A 17,543-nucleotide genomic window follows, 5' to 3' on the forward strand; every position below is an offset into this window, starting at 1 on the left:
ATCTGCAAGGTACAGCTGTGGGCTCATTTGGCTCACTGGCCTTTTTTCAGTGGCCCCAATCAAAAGGGCATCAGACACTTGACTCCTCCTCAGCTAGCTGGTCAGTGGACACAATTTCTGCTTAGCGGGGAAATGCAAGGTATTTTAGAAACAATTCCAGAGTATATTTAGCTCCTAAAGCTGGGGCACACAAATGTCACATTCCCATGAGACAATCAACCCAGGAGAAAGAGCACCCATCAGAGGCCCTCAGAAAACCCCTGAAACTCTCGCGTCCCAGGAGATGCTGCACACACAGATGTGACATCATTAAGGTACCAAGGTCAGGGAATGAAAAGAAGCAAGGGGTCACAGATTGGTTCAAGTTAAGGGACGTCATAATGAGTCAGAAAAGGAACAAGACTTTTCCAAAGGAATAACGCCATCACCAAGTCATACCACACAGTGCTTGCAAAATGAAACAAAAGTTTGAAATAAATCATGGACATTCAACAGAAAGATAATTCGGAGCAAAATGGAAATTAAAATCATAAAAATCAAGGTAAAAGGAACATTAAGCTACATCTTTTTTTTTTTTAATTGCTGCACAACAACTCATTGGCATTGCCCCATCAAACACGTAACCATTGTCAAAAGTCAAACTCAGATTTGACAGAGCAAGGCAAGGAGGTAAGAGCACAAGAACGGTGATCATGTTAAACACCCATGCAGTCACCTCTGCCACCATTGTTTGACAATATGTAGACTGCTTCCAGCTTTGTCAAGGTTCATAGTAAGACCCAGAAGAACGAACAATGTCGAATTTTAAAATGATCTGTCAAAGTGTTAATTGGACTGTTAGAGAACCTCCATTCCTTGGGGGAGTTAACAATTGGAGAAAATTCACGCCACCCCTCAGTGAATAGAAATTTCTGCAACCGACAGCTAGACATTTGGTTGATGGTTTAATGCTTTACTGGGAAAAGACTGTTTATTCAGAAAGTTGCAGCAGGCAAAAACAAAGTGATTTTTACTAAGCTGTCTCTTCTAGACACAGCCAAGACTAAGGCATCTCAGGTCTGGAGCCACACAGTACAAATAATGGCACATGCTGGGGCTTGTGGCCTGTGGAGACAAGTTTCTTTTCTCTCTGGTGCTTTCTCAGGATGGTGCGAGCAGGGAATCCCTTGAACTCAAAGAAGCAGAGGAAACAAAACCTGCTTTTTTAAAAAAAGATTTGGGGCAGGGCATGTTAATAAGAAGTCTATACAAGAATAACAAAATCAGTAATCAGTTACGGGGACATGCCCAGGAACAACATAAAAGGGGCTACAACTTTACATTTTGGCTTAGCAAGTAGAGCAGTGGAGTGCACAGCACTCTCAGGAAACGAGAGGCAAAAAAGAAGAGGATGAAAATTTAGCATAAGCATCTGTAAAAGTAAAGATGAAATGATGTATGCAGAAAAGTCTGAGGGAGGCATGACAGACCATCTTCCAAGGGTCACAGTGGCTGCTCTACCCTTGAAACTCAAACCCCCGCTTGGATGAAACTCTTGAAAACATATAGAAGAAAACAATTCTGAATGGGGGGAAACAGCTCAGCAACATAACTGGGCTTTTCAGTCTCTGATTTGCAAGACTGTTTCTGGACAAGTGAAGGCCTCTTTGGTTGCAGCTGCAACTAAAGTAGGACGTGTTACCAGAAGCAGCAAATGGTGAGAAAAGAGATGACATTTCCTGTCTGTAGTTAAGCAAAGAAAGCAAAGGAGAATTTAGGACAGTTCACAGTGGAGTCCCTTTCATTTAGTGCAGCTTCCTTTCCGTTTTAAATGCATAGCAATTCTGCTTGATTAAATAACATATTTTTTGTTTTAGCTGCTGTTCTCCGAGGGCAATTACAGTGCGTCTGAGGATCACGGCTCTATTCAAATTCAGCACCATGAGAGACTGAAAGATGCTACCAGCCAGAAGAAAAGACTTTGCCCTGCTATTTCTCAATTCACTGATTAATGGGCTTTTACTTCGATTACACTCAATTGCCAAGGCTCACACTGCATTCCATCACATGACAATGGAAAAAGAGGGTCCAGAGATCCCAGAACAAGACTTAAGAGGACTGGAAAGGGATCTCAGGAGCCAGCATCTGCTTTGGGCCAAGCCATGCTTCTTTTGGGTGGAGGAAGCTCAAAGGATGTCTTATTTGTTTTGTGTGGTTTCTTCTGGGTCAGGGAATAATTTAGGATCAAGCTTTGTAGAGAGGACTGGGTTGCAGTCTTTTCTGAGAAGCTTTCAATCAGAGTGCAATGGAGGTTCCTTAAATGCTGCTAGGATTAAGCTGGAAGCAGTTACACAGTCCTCCCCACTTTTCCCTCCCTCTCCCCCCAGAGGAAGAGGCATTTCCAAGGCCTTACCCTTCTTGTCTTGGTGATTATGGGAAGACACTGCCCCCAAAGGGTCTGCGCTGTCAGGTGAATCGAGCAGATCCTTCCAGTCCAGCATTCCTCCCCTAGACTCATAACCCTCGTGAGCCGCTGAATCTGACGTGGTGGTACTGGGCAAGAGGGAACTGGAGTGCCCTGTTTTCATCACAAACACAGTTAGATAAAACATCACCGGAGAGACCCACATTCCCTTTACTCAGAGATCAGGAGGTGAGACCTGTAGGCTGGCTGTAAGACTGAGGAGACTGCTCTAGAAATGTCAAGAGCCAGTGATGGCGGTGGTGGGGTGGGGTGTGTTCAGCAGAAGGCCCCTTGAACTTGTAGTTAGAGAATAAAGGGCCTAGCCTATTTCTGCCACTTTCTGGGTGAGCCTTGGGGAATCACTCAGCCTCTCCTTGAGCACACAATGGGGATAATGACACTTACCTCCCAGTGTTAGGAGGATAAACTGACATAATAGGGAAGTATCTAGCACAGTATCTAACACATAGTAGGTGCTCAAGAAGTACTAGTGTCCTTCCTTGGTATTTCTGTGTCAGCACTACAGACAGAATGTGTCCACTCCAAGGACACCGTGTGTGAACTGATGGGGCAGGTTTACAGTAGCGGATGACCCTCTCCTCCACCACGAGCAACTCAGTTGTCCTGAGTCCTTCCCATGGAGGCTCCACAGTGTATCTAGTCTTCTGTTTTGACTCAACTTCACAGACATTCTTCTTTCTGGGAGAAGTTACTCTTTTCAAAAGGGATCTGCTCCCATCTTTTCAACTATTCTGTGTTACCATGGCTGTGCCTTTTGTGTCTTCCAATAAAATTTGTCTCATAGTTTCATGACTCCTATCTGTGAGAGGTTGTTTTTGAGGACTCAATGACTGAAGTGATTCAAATTAGAAAAGGATAGATTTTTGAGGTCCAGAGTAGCCTACCATAGGATACTGCCAGAAGAACGGCTGGGTCAGGACTTACGGCAGAAACTCTAGACATTCCCTGTGAATACATTCGTAAGTTCTCCCTCCATCATTCTACAAGGTTAAATACAGATTGTATCAGGTGCTTTGATCTAAGCTGTCACAATGATTTAAAGAAGCCTTAATATCTGTTCTCTCTGGTATAAATAAAATATAACCTCTCTGTGATTTTCAAGTGGAGTCTTTGGCTTATTAAACCATCTTACCTATAGCAACCTCTTGAACAATTTTTAAAAAGACATCAGGACAACTACTGTGCATGTGTAATTGGTGCCTTTGGTAGAAAGTAGGACAGACTTACAATAACTCCAAAGGCTGTGGCCTCCGGTGATGATCACCATATACGTGATAAATTAAATACTGGCCACTGGAAAGATGGATTATAATGATAAATGTATTGCGTTCTTTTTAAACAATTATTATTGGAAGTCGGATTCCCAGGAGACTTTAATATTGCAAATTACAGACAACCTATACAAAAAAGATAGCTTTTTATCTTTTTAAAATTTAGCTTAGCAGGGAAAAGCTAGCCAAGAGGCTCATCTAAGCTAAAGTGATTCTATGGGACCACTACGCTTAAATGCTACACAAAGCTTTGGTAACATTTAAGAAGTCCCCTTCTGTGTAGAACTTGTCTGGCTCTCACATAGCTTCAAACATCCGCTTCATTGAAAATAGCCCGTTCACATGCAACTGCTAAAAACACGTTTATTTAAATTTCAAGGAATGCTTGATCTTAGACTTTTTGTTTTTACATTTCTGGGTTTCACATCTCATCTCATAATACTGATAAGAGAACAGGGGCAAGGAAGTCAGCCTGAGAAATGAAAACACAGAATTTCCTTTACTTCCTTTTTGCTTAAATTGAGGTCTAAAACATAACCTCTATTTTCCACTCCTTAATTCAAGACTGCTCTAATAAAATATATGGTCAGCCTAAGAAAGAATTCAGTAACACCATAAGCAAACAATTAGAATAGCTTTGCAGAGTTAGAAAGCGAGAGGGGAGGGAAGGAAAAAACCCCTGCCCTCCAAGTAGCAAGAATTTCTTTTACCTGAATTGATATGCATTTTGAGCACTTTCAATTTAACTGTGTTCAAGGGGCAATTTTATGGTAATGCCATAAGTATGGTTTAGGGAGAACATTTCTTAATACGGTAATCTAGGGGAAATATATGCCTAAGGGACACATTCTCTGTAGAAAGATTTCCTGGCCCATATGCTGCAAATACATGGAAAACTCATTGGTAATGGGAAAGCTATGGCTATGAGAGGAAATTAATGTGGACCAGATGGTAGTTAGGTAGGAAAATGTTTTACATAAATGTGAGAAATCAGCCTCTTCTTCGTATCGCTGAAGTGTTAGTCTAAACCCACCACATCTCGATTTTCTATATGTAAATCTAGAGAAACCATGCATCTGATTTACTCCAAAGGGGGGGGGGGGAATAGAGCAGCCTGAGTTTTGTAATCTTTTAAACTTATGCTTGAGGATAGGGAACACGTGCCAGTGTGAATTAGTCACAGAAAGCAATACCTGATTCTTACAAATTTTAGAACCACCATGTGAAAGCACCATTAAGCAGCAGTCCTTAGTTTGAAATCAAAGATGTGTATTATTATCATCTCTCCAAGCTTAAAAAAAAAGTTACAAGGAAACCTTATATTCCTTCTTATAATCCGATTTTAGAGGCTATATTATTTTATACATTCTCTAAGAGATGTAGTAACTAAAATAATGGTACAAAAATAGGCAATCATTTGTGAATATGGTATTACATATCAATAGATTTGTAACCTATAATTTTGTCAGACTTGTAAGAAAGGTCAACTTTTAAGTATTGGAGCTAATGCCATATTATTCTCATAAAACACAAAGAAATAGTTAACTTTAATGCATTACACTGTTTCTCTATATCTACAAGTCATTGGGATTCCAGAGGTTAGAGATACTTCAAACTACTCTAACCTATTAACAATGATTGTAGCCAATTAGACACAAAAAAGAGACACGAAATCAATACGAGAGAACGAGAAAAGGAAAATAGTCAGAGTCCAATTCACTAAAAGGGGTTGGTTCTTGCATCTGTAACTGGTGTTGCACAGAGCTTTCTGTCAAGCAGAAAGTTTGCATGGTTTATTGAAATGATCCCTTTTCCTGAGTTGGGCAGTTTTGGTTTTGTGGTTTGCCCTATGGGCCTGCACTCAGCCACAAAGTGCAGGACATACAAAGGACATGGCTAGAAACAGTGTGGGTGCACTTTGGGCTTTGGGTTTGGCTTCGTTGTCTATATCCATGCTAGCAATGTGGTCCTTCCTCTGATGCTACACATACAGTGCCTAGTCCAGTGCCTGGCACCAAGTAGGCGTTCAACCAATGTTTGCTGAATTAATAAATTAAATGTATCCTGGGTTTATTAACTCCAAAATAAGCATCTCTTGCAATAGTTTATGAAAAAAAGCCCTCTGTATTTTTGTAAGTACTGCCTGGATCAACCCTCATTTTGATGGTCAATTATTCATCTAACCATTTCACACTGAATAGATTTAGCCTGAAATGGACAGGATCACTACCCGAAAGGAAAATTCCAACTTTTCTTTAGTTTCATCACAGAAACCACTGACCAAGAACCGAGAACGAATGAGCATTGTCCTTTAAAGTGTTAATAATTAATAGTTATCTTTCCTTTTGTACAGGAAATAAGAGAGATCCATAGCTTGGAGACTGTTTTTTGTTTGTAAAGAGCATCCCATGTTTTAATTATTCTATTCGGGAAATTACCTGGGAATTAAACTTGGTCTTCGTACAATTGATGAATGCTAGGGAGGTTGCTGGTTCAATTCAAGACATGAATTTCTCAATATCTGATAAAGATTATTCAATTATAGGAAATGGATGGCAAAGTATGATATTGGAGGAGAGCAGATGTTAAGTGGGTTTTCTTTCTGAAGGGCAGGCTAAACGAGATGACATTTGCCTCCTGAGCAATGTTTCTTCTAATCTTTGGTGTTCAATATTCTAGTCTGAATCATAGATGAGAGACCATTAAAGGTGGACGAATTCTGTGGACTCATCTATTCTACACCACCTCACTTCAGAGGGAGCCAGTCAGGAGAAACCAGGCAGTTTTCCATATCTGCACCGCTTCAGACTTTTTATATATGCAAATTAGACACAGGCAGTGAAAGTTTACAGAGCTATTGAACACATTTGTAGCCATCTTGAACTAATTCTTTGGATCCTACATCTGCATTGTTTTCTTCTCTTTTCCCTTATTTTCTTTATCCCCCCGCCCCCCTCCTTTATGATCTACATCTGTATTTAAAGACTGTCCTGGAACTGTTACTTTGCTACATATCTTAAACACACAAGCTATAAATTGGCTGTGTATCAGTGAAATTCGTAGTCTCCATTATAACACAGAATCTTAAATTTGCCATCAACAGATGTGTTCCATGTTATGTTTAAAAAAACATGAACGGTGTACCCTAATAGATATTTGGGGGTACTTCATGAATGTAAATGGAATGGCTACATTTCAACTTCTCGTATGAAGAGCTCAGAATATTCTGTTTATGGACTTAAAGCTTTGTTTAATTTAGTGCTTGTGTATTTCAGACCAAGAACAATGGGATAAATCCTGTTTGCACATCATTTCCTCTGCGTCACTCTTCCTTGTACATGGTCTCAAGAAATCTCACTGAAAATATGTCTAAATCTTCATACTGTTTGTGAGCTTAAATTTTGATGGCCAATTTCATGCTCTATTGGAAAGTTTTGCCTGATAAGGACCTGGTGACTGCCCCCTGTATGGATTTTTCCCAGTGGAAGACATTTTCCTGACAGCCAGCATTTTGGGGGATGGTATTGTCTGTCAGCTGAGGAGTATAGCCTACTATTCTTTTATCTTGGATATACTTATGTCCAAAAGCAATTTCCTGTCCCTCAAGAACTCATTAAATGAATTCGCCAAATTCCCTAAGGTTGGCATATTTCATGTTATGCGGATTAAAAATTTAGGATTCAGTCTCCCACATCAACCGTCTCATATAGGAAGAGTGATTTTTGAAGCACAGTAAAATCTATAAATAATTTTAGTGAATTGGGACCCTGAAACAACAAAGAATCTGGTCTATGATGTTTAGGAATGAAAACTATAAACTACTACAGGATGAGTGACGTGAACAATTAAAAAAAAAATCCATAAACTGACCATACACTGTGTTGTTAGACATTTCATGATCTGGTAGAGGAGTTGAAATGTCTATAAAAAAATAATGAGGATAAAAAATTAATTAAAAAGAAACCTAAAGTTTGAAAATACTCAAGAGGATTAGTGAAATAGTATTTCTCAGATAGAATTCCACCCATATTAAATTATGACAGTAATATCTTCCTTACCATTCAGTGCCACAAAGGAATCTGAAAGACAAAAGGGAAGAGGTTACTTAATGTTTTACATTTTGCTTAGTGTGACTTCCATAAGTGGGAATGAGCTAACACAGAACTATGCCAACACATGATTCCCAATACAAAGTAAGTGCTTTTTAATTCCTGCTTGTAACATCAGGTGCTTTGTACTCAGTTTGATTTCACACCTCTACCAAGTGATCTCTTCCACCAAATGAATTTCCTCAAAGTCACTGCCTTTGAAAGAGGGAGGCAGAGAAAAAGCGAGAGTTAGCAAGGGAAATGGTTACAGTGATTATGTGTGACTCTGAGAGTTTAAGTCCTACTTTATATGGAGGGACATGCGTGTGGATAAAATGAGTGATATTTGGACCACACTTACAAAGAAAGCACTTTTCTTTACATTCTCTCTCATTCATCATCATAGCCATGTTGTACTGAACTGCCCAGTATCACAATGTTCTGAACTCAGAAGGAGTTTTAGTTTGGAAATTAAAACAAAAAAACTCCCATACATGTTAGGCAACATATATGGGTGTTTGTGCTGTGTGGCTGGGTCAGATCACCATTCGCTCAGTCTATTAGCCTCTAACACTGGCTTTTTATGGTTTCTTCATTCCCCCTTAAAATCCTGCTAAAGAGTTATCATGCACTGATTCTCTAAATCCTCTCTGAATACCTATGTGTGAGTAGGTAAATCTAATAGAGGTAGTTCACACTCCAGCAGGAGCCTGGAGAGAGAAGAAGCCACCAGGAGGCAGGCAGGCAGAAGGGCAGCCTTTCCTCTTGCCTTGAACAAGCACCCTACATGCCTCAGCAGAGGTGGGGGAGGGGGGAGCTTAGAGGGAACACTAGGAAACACCAAGGCAGGTCTAGGGGCTTGACTGCTGAGATTACCCTGGAAATAACATGTAAATCACTGGCTTAGGACATAAGTGTCTCCCCTGTGCTAGATACAGAGGCTTCCCTAGTTTCCTCTTCTTGAGAATACAGATATGGGTGCGAGCCTATTGGTAGAGTGGACTCTTTATAGAGACAATAATGACAAGATTCATGTTTTTCATGTATTTTCCAATTTAATCCAAATCTCTACTCCCTATTTTACTATGGATGTGCGTACCACCATAAAAATATGACTGAAATGGTTCACTAAAGTCAGCTAATTAAGCACACACCCTTGTCCTTCCAACCTGTCCCCCTGAAAATGAAGCTATAATTTACCGAGATGATGAAGCCCCACTGTTCAAGCCTCAGACCATTTCACTGATGCAGGTAGAATGCATCCATGCATGTAACACAGATCTCCTAAGCTTATTTCTTAACTCATCCATTTTACATGCTAAGACATAATAAATAAGAATTTTTGCCAATATATAATATTTATAAACAAAAATACATATGGCAAAGAATTCAGAGAAAAGGCTGCCTACACCCCTCTTTATTTGATTATATCTGATCTCTCAAAAAACATAAGGTAGAAAGTTGAATGACATTTTAGTGTCTGAAATTTCAGTATTCATGGCTCAAAGATTAGAATTATATTCATGATTTTTATTACAGAATCAAATATCAGAAACAATATAGTTTCACTCCTTTATTTTATTTGGTGTCATTTTGAATGCAAGCCTCTTAAAATTCAACATATGTAGCATTAAAAAAACATAAAGTAAACATACTTTCTAAAAATATGGCATTTTTAAAAAAATTATCATTAATAAAACATTTTTAGGAGAATGTTCATATTAATCAGGTCACAGGACAACTGGGCAGAATTTTGACCAGGATCCTTTATATAAAGTTCTAACTAAAATGTTACCATTTAGTAACATTTGAAACAAATTCGGAGATTAGCAAAGTAGGTAATTCCTATGAAAAGGTTATTTTGAATCACCTTGTATTTATGGGTTATTTCTGAGATCTTTTTCTATTGCAAATGATAATAGATATAAATCTAATTTTAAAAAATAATTACTTTTGTTAGTCAATAAGGTTGAGAAGAATAAAACAGTCCCACTCAATTAAAAAGCTAGAGTACAATATCAATCTTTTCACTATTTGGCTAAAAATGACAGTGTCGTAGCACATTTAAAAAAATAAGTCATTTCATAGTGAAAATACTGATATAACTTACTGCTTTGCTCTAATTAATATGCTCTAGAGTGCACTTGTTCCACAGCATTAGAATAATGAAGTGGGTGCCAGCATTTATAACAACAACATTGACAACACTGGCTTTAAAATACACTACTTTCTTTATTTGGTATTTAGAAGATGATTTCTGTTATTTATGCATGTTTTAGTGTCAGCTGCACTCAGTTCCACATGCAGGGTGATGTTTCTAGACCATTCGATGAAAGCATCTTTGCTCAACGATAAAAATGGATAAAAAGCTTTACTTACTATGACAGTCTCCCAGGCCATCTGTATTGCCACGCTCTATGTCCTGCTCAAAAGTTAGTCTTTAAAAAAAAAGGAGCGGGGGGGAATGAAAGATAGAAATACAATAATGTGAGTCATTATTCGGGAATGAGTCTTAAGTTTCACTAAAGAAAGTAACACAGTTTGATAAATTGAGTGGCAGGTGCAAAAAAGAAACAGATAACAGCTTGCAAATTTATCTCTGAAGTTTACAGAAACGAGTATTATGTGACTCTCCAAAGACAAGCCAGGGCTTAAGCTGTTAATTCAGATATTATTCAGAGAGTTAATTAGTTTGTGGATTATTTATATCCTTCTTTTATTCTGATTCCCTGAGCATTTCTTAAACATTTAAAAAGTTTAAATGTTAAAATATACTCCTTATATAAGCAATATAGAAGTCTATAAATTAAAAAGAAAAGTCTTTTTTTCTCTCCTTTCTCTTTCACTTCTACTCATCTTCCTATTTATTTATCTATTTCTCTGCTTAGCAAAAACTTGTATGACAAAGTGTTTAAAGATACAAATGGCCCGTGGATACGTGGAGCCTGGGAGGGGACAGGACTTGGAGGTGCATTTTGCAGAGACCACTTCAGCATTTTGTTCACTCCCAGCCCTGCTCCATCCTCAGGAGTGTTACTGTCATTCTCTGCCACAGGCTCACTTTTCTAACAAGCCCCCTAGGTCACCATTGGGCTGTACATGCCACCTGACATTAACAAAACCATTTTTAATAATACCTATTTTGATTTTTAAAATAAGCACACTAGAATCATTCAAAGGCGTGTTATCCTTCTTTGGGGGAAATTTGTGCTTATTCCCATAATATAATTGAAACTAATTTTTTGCAATTGCCTTCAGAGTTTATTTATGAACCGTACAGGAAAACTATTTTGATCCAATCCTTGATCTAATAATCCACCACATTTGGTTTCTAATGTCTTTTGCTGCAAAAAATCAAATCCATCCTCAAAGGATAAAGATTTCTAGTAGTAATAAAAGCCAATATTCATTAGGCCCTGAAACCCACTCTCCAAGGGGAGTTCCACAGGTTTCAAGCATCACTGAAATATGTATGCAGGCCTTAAGGAGACTATTTTGGAATTCTGATGTTGACTTAAAAATAATTTTTAAAAAAATTAATCTCATTTCCTTTGGCCACACATTGAACATAGAAAGGGGATGGGTCAGTTCTTAACTACCCTCACTATGCTTTGTGATCCTTTCTCCTCCACCTCCAGGGTTTCATGAAAAGATATAAAGCTCTAACATTATGTCAATATTGCTACTTACAAAGGTGTTCTAATGACATAGAGCGAGTCAACTCTTTGCATTTGTCAAATTTCCAGGTCAGATTTTATAGTTATCATTAGCTCTGTGTATGGGAGTATGTGTCCTCAAATTCTCCAGCTGGTACTCATCAGATATGCCCACCTCTCTGTTTATCTAGTTATTCCAAAATAGGAAAGGAGGCTTCAAGTGATGGACAGATGGTTCTGTTCCCCTTTGGGTCTGGGGAGGTTGTAGGAATGGCTGTGGTAAAGGAGAGACCTGTGCTGCCATAAGGCACCTCTTTGAATTGTGACAACCTGTCAGAAACATGCATTAACTAGTTTTCCAATGGTTACTTTGGATTTCACAACCACTGAAATTTAAAAAAAAAAAAAAAAAAAAAAGCTCTTAGCCAATGCCATCTAAGCATTTAAAGCCACGATAACAACTTTAAACACCAAAAATCACAGGCATGGTAGACTAGCCCTGTTTAGCTGATCTATTGGAGAATGGCCAAGAATTGACTGACTACCTAATGAGTAATGGGGTCAACTGTTCCTCAGCACAGGAGAAAGGTTTATTGGGTGTATACACCATGCTTGCAGTATGAATGCATTGCGTAACAAATGCTCTGCAATTTCTTTTAGCCCAGTATGGTCAATTAGAAGTGCCTGTTTTGCTACGGCTGGACAAACCACTCACTGATCTAATTGGTATCCTATTGCTCCTTTTCTCGGCTGTTCTCACATTGTGATGATAAAGGCAGGCAACTTCTTGTTCCTCTCTCTAGGGAATACTTTGAAGCACACTATGTTTCCTTTCTCTGTGTTTTTAATCAGCCTGAGGAAGATTAATCAATTGGAAATCTGCCACACGTGGGTTCTATGAAACAAGAAAAGGGAGAACACTGATGGCCCCATTGCTGAGGTTTGTGCCAGAAAGCTAGGTGGAGGTGTGTGCGAGCACAGCTAATCATTCATATAGAATGCAGAGTGGTCACAGGCCACTCTATCCTCCCCACACCTTGGGCTCCTTACCTGCTGCTGGGTGGCAGATGGGCACAGGTACCTGCTTCCTTTACCCACCCACAATATGGGTCTCTGGAGGCGATACACGTTCTGCAGGAGGAAGATGACCATGAGTTGCCTAGGACTCCTTTCTAACCACTGTGGACTTTCTAATTGTCAAAAAGAGGCAAAGTACATACTTTTTACACTTGCCATGTCGTTCACACCGGCCAAGGGGAACCTTTATCACGCAGGTAGAGAATGCAACATACAGAGAGCTGCTGGCCCTGTCCAGCTGCATGCCCATGATCCTTTTGTCTTCTACTCCATCGTAGCTGCACCTGACGGTATGTGGCAGCATAATAGCATTAATAGACGCTCTTTTTTTTTTTTTTAAAAAAGATGACCAGTAAGGGGATCTTAACCCTTAACTTGGTGTTATCAGCACCACGCTCTCCCAAGTGAGCTGACCAGCCATCCCTATATAGGGATCCGAACCTGTGGCCTTGGTGTTATCAGCGCCACACTCTCCCAAGTGAGCCATGGGCGGCCCTAATAGATGCTCTTGAGTCAGTTCTCTTTTTCTTACCACCAGCCTCAAATCCCACTTCCCAGCCCACAAGGTGATCTCTTAATCTGATCTAACTGAAGATGGGCACATGCACACACACATTACACACAAACACATATAAACATACATTACTGGCAAGGAGAAAATAAAGCTGTTCATGTGTTAAAAGATTTTTACAAACAGCATTGAAAATCATCTAAAAATGCATAAAACCTATGTCTGCCATGATTTTCTCTGAACAAAAGCAATCATAACAGCATAAGAAATAATTACTAGGAAAGAAGCAAACATTCCACTCACTTTTCAGGGTTGTAAATGCTCATCTCCTCCAGGAAAAGGCTGTCATTTAGGAAACCACTGTTTCCTATCCTGGCCAAGAACTTCAAGATGATTCCCTTCTCCGATCCCAGGAAAACCACGGTGTGATTCTGATATGGCCCAGCCGCAGTGTCCACTGCAATTTTGGTCAGGCGATATCTGTAATGACAGGATTGCATTTTTTTTATCTCTTCGTTGGTCTATCATTAAAATGTCCCCTTTTCCACTTCAAACAATTGTGACATAGCTTTCTAGTAATAACCTCAAGAAAAATACATGCATATAAATAATGCTCTCAAGCAGTTTTGGTCCTTTATTTCCATATGTAGAGCATTAGTATGGCTCCAAATGGGAGGAGAAAGGAGATATGTGTGTGTGGAGGCCAAGTTCTGTAATAGATAGACAGCCACAACCATCTGAAACCACTCAGTAATGATCCCTTCCATGAGCAACAAGGAAAGACTGATGTCTCTTATGAGGAGGGTAAGAAATAATAAGTGAACTCACTTAATTTCATTTAACTTTGAAAAGAAAATCAATGGCCACCATTTCTGAATACTCTTCCTCCAAGGTGCAAAGCTTTTGTCAACAAATGTGAAATTGGAAAGCTTCCTGATTGTATGTAGAAGGACTGACAGAGTTCTGAAGGATGGGGAGGTGGGGTGCTAATGGCACTACCAATAAATATGAGGACATGCAGGCCAAACAAGATCCATTTAAATCCAAAGGTGAAGGTCATGCCTAGGGTAAGTCCTACAGGGCATCCTCTTTCTCTGAAATTCCTTGATGATTCAACATCCCATGAATACATATTTATACTAAGCACCACTGCAGAAACCAGAAAAAGTCGACCCTCCTGCAAGTAATATAACATGGTCTCCATCTTAAGGGCATGCACACATATATACACATAAACACACATGGTGGCAAAGTTAATTAACATTTTGTTTGATGATTGCCACTGCTGGATGGCACTTGGGAAAGCCTGTCAAATTGTTTGGAATTAAGCTCTAAATAAATATAAGGAAGAGTATTGAATGCTATCACAGATCTCTAATCAGCTATCCCTTCTCCATTGGCCACCACTTCAGATAACTAATACTAAAATATGAATTCTTCATGCTGATATATTTGTGCAAATGTGGTGTTTTGCACACTACAATCCAGGAACCATGTTCAGGTGAAACTTGCAGCATGTTTTGCAATCATATCCACCCAAACAGGTATCCATATTCATTGTCTAGTTCTCCTTCACTGTTCCTCTATTTTTGCACAGATTGGATTAATGGTCTAATCCGGAAGGATATATCTTTCTTTCCTCTAATTGCTGGCATGTGTGTCATTAGCTTGAAAATATTGGAACTCTTCTCACTGGGAATGTGGCTATAGGGTTTTGGTGGCATCCACTCAACCCACCAGCATTCCATAGCTGAATCAATGCCCAGGATAGCAGAAGATGTTTATGGCATTTCAAAGCATGATCCACTGATAGGTTCCATGAGCAGGAGATGAAGTCAGGAAAATCCATGGAGGATGAGGTTTGCTGGACACCCACCTGACCATTGTTCTCAGGAACCACGGCCTGTTGAAGATGGAAGGCACCGCCTCATCCATGAGTGGGTGTGTCTTGATGAAGTTCAGGGTGTCATCAGGAAATTCATTGGAGGTTGCATATTTTTCTAAGGAGGAAGAGCCAGCACAGCAACCTGGCCTAAAATGAAACAAAGGGTGGAAGAGAGCTTGTTTTGTGCCTTATGGCAAATTCTTTGAATGAACTGCTTCTCTAAGCATCTGGCATGAAGGAGAATGTACCACAGGCTGAGAAGAGGAGGCTGAACAATGCAGAATGCCACCAGCTACAATATGCTGAGATTTCCTCTGGGCCGCCTCTTCATTTCATAGAGGAGCCTCAGGCAGCAGGGTTCAGCTTCAGCTGGGGGCAGCTTGGCTCCTTCCCAGAAGCACAAACAAATCCCAGTAAACAGTGGTGGAGCTTGCAACACACAAGCAAGTGTGGTTTGCACATAACTGAAGGATGACTCTACTCATCTAAAAACCCTGCTAGAGGTTCTTGACACATTTGCTCTACAAAGGACGAGAATTAAGTTGACTTTTTTGCAAGTGCAGAAAACAAAGACATTCAAAAACACACAGGTACATACCACGAAGACTCAGTATAAACATCCCTCATTATATGGGTCTTGCTCAGAGAACATTTGGGTTTTGTTTTTTGTTATTGTTTTTATTTTTGTTTGATTTTAGCAGATATGAAAAGCCAGTTATACTGAAGACTTTTTCCTGAAAGGTCATTTCCTTGTAACTGAACAATTGCAGTGAAAAATCACTTTTACAAGAAATTCTATGGTTTTCAGGAGTTTAGGGACATTCCAGCATAGTAAGATCAGGGAAACACGGAAGCCAATCCTGTCCAGACACTTGGTTTGCCCAGTGGTGTGGGAGAAGAGATGGGCCCTCATAACACTGGCATGAGCTACCTCTACGTGGATGCTATTACATGCCCTACCCCAGCCAGCCCCATGAAAGTACCCTAACATCTGCAAGAGGGACAAGGCAGGCACATGGAAGGATGTGGGTGGACCCACTGCCACAGGTAGAGAATCACTTGAAGTGTGCGTCCTGATGATGGTTGAGTGACACCATCTTTACACACCAAGGAGGGAGTGTTACATAAGCACTCCCTGAAACCTGGTTCCTCAGGTTTAACTCCCCTTCCTGCTTATCTAGAAGGCAGTTAGCAACCCCAGGTGATGATTTAGAGAATCTGTCTGAGGTTACTGGTGTGCACTTTTGCACCTAGTCTGCTCTCCATAAGCAATGGAGTTTGAACATGCCAAATAATTCAGGTGATGAAGATGGACGAACCACATGAATTTCTCCCCTGAGTATAATGGTTTGTATTATCAAGTTAGTTCGATTAAATGCACTCGGCTAGATATTTTGTGGAGATAACTGGAGGCTGGGGGAGAGAGTTGGAAAACATAAAATGTAATAAGACCTTGGGTTTCCTGCCAGAGGCGCACAAATTCAGTGGGGAAAGGTAGACACACAGGGATGTTTCCATATGACTTAGACTGCAAATGTTGCAATGGAGATATGCCATGTGTGCCACGTGGAGAGGGCGAGGCAGGATTGGGGGAGAGTTCCAGCCTGGTCCAGTTAGAAAGAATGAATTAACTGGTTTAAGTGGGAGGACTGAAGGATATCACATAGAACCAAGAGATCTCTGGACCATAGGTTCCCCTGAAAGCAATTCTAGGGCATGATTTGGGGAGAGGGAACTCTGCACTGTATCTGGACTCCAAACAGACCAGAACCTGGCAGACCAGAGATATCCACTGTACCCACTGGACTCTTCCTGCCCTTGGTCTGGAGTCCAGGGAACACCATTTATATTTCACATTTTATTAGGGTTTAAAGACACAAGTGTAGTAAAATATAAGGGAAGCAGAGAGGAACAATGGAAATAATCTCCCCAGCTATGTAAACGTGTACAATACACTTTGCCTCTCTAGGCCTCAGTTTCTCCAACTATAGACCAATGGGGCCAGCTGTATCAGATAGTTCCTATCATCCTAGCATTACAATGGATAAACCACACATATAGAGGTTAAACAGAAGACTAGAGAGTCATTGTTTTGTTTACTAGAGGGTATATTCAATGTAAGTCTGAGTTTTGGTTAACGGGATGAAAGTAAATGACTTCACAGGGCTTTCTACTGTTCTGGCATTTATATCTTCCTGGCCAGCATGGAAGGCACTGGTGTGTAGTTCCCAGGATGCTCACTAACAGAGAAACAAGGGTCAACATTTCTAGAAGTTTAAAATAGCCATATAAATATTTGCACGTACCTGGGCTTAGGAACTCGTTCATCAGGAACGGGTGTCCAGGTGGAATCAGGAGACTTCTGTTCCTTGAATCTCCCGGTAAAAACACTGGCAATGTCAAGCATGTCATAGGCACAGACTGCAGAGCCCGGGATGCTACAACATGACATTGCACATAAAGTGTTATGCAACAGTTATGCGTACAGTTTGGAAAACATACTCCAAAGAAGCTTTCCTACTATAGGCAGCTGTAATTTAAAGTTCATACCTTGAACACTATAAATTAAGTAAGGGATCTTAGTGCATAAA

At 40.0% G+C, this 17,543-nt stretch overlaps 1 protein-coding gene across 2 annotated transcripts in view; it reads right to left on the reverse strand.

Moving 5' to 3' along the window:
- Positions 1–17,543, reverse strand: part of SEMA6A (semaphorin 6A) — a 122,757-nt gene that overhangs the window by 18,764 nt on the left and 86,450 nt on the right. Inside the window, exons 11-19 of one of the 2 annotated variants that reach the window (XM_063085714.1) lie at positions 17,259–17,390; positions 14,944–15,099; positions 13,371–13,547; positions 12,700–12,840; positions 12,530–12,610; positions 10,203–10,261; positions 7,794–7,814; positions 7,606–7,656; positions 2,393–2,557 (exon numbers count right to left, since the gene is read on the reverse strand). In XM_063085714.1, the coding sequence (XP_062941784.1) occupies positions 2,393–2,557; positions 7,606–7,656; positions 7,794–7,814; positions 10,203–10,261; positions 12,530–12,610; positions 12,700–12,840; positions 13,371–13,547; positions 14,944–15,099; positions 17,259–17,390 (983 nt within the window). The remainder of the gene's footprint in view (positions 1–2,392; positions 2,558–7,605; positions 7,657–7,793; positions 7,815–10,202; positions 10,262–12,529; positions 12,611–12,699; positions 12,841–13,370; positions 13,548–14,943; positions 15,100–17,258; positions 17,391–17,543) is intronic. The other variant, XM_063085713.1, reaches the window with a different exon arrangement.

The sequence above is a fragment of the Cynocephalus volans genome, chromosome 2 (assembly GCF_027409185.1).
Source record: "Cynocephalus volans isolate mCynVol1 chromosome 2, mCynVol1.pri, whole genome shotgun sequence".
Classification (NCBI taxonomy): Eukaryota; Metazoa; Chordata; class Mammalia; order Dermoptera; family Cynocephalidae; genus Cynocephalus; species Cynocephalus volans.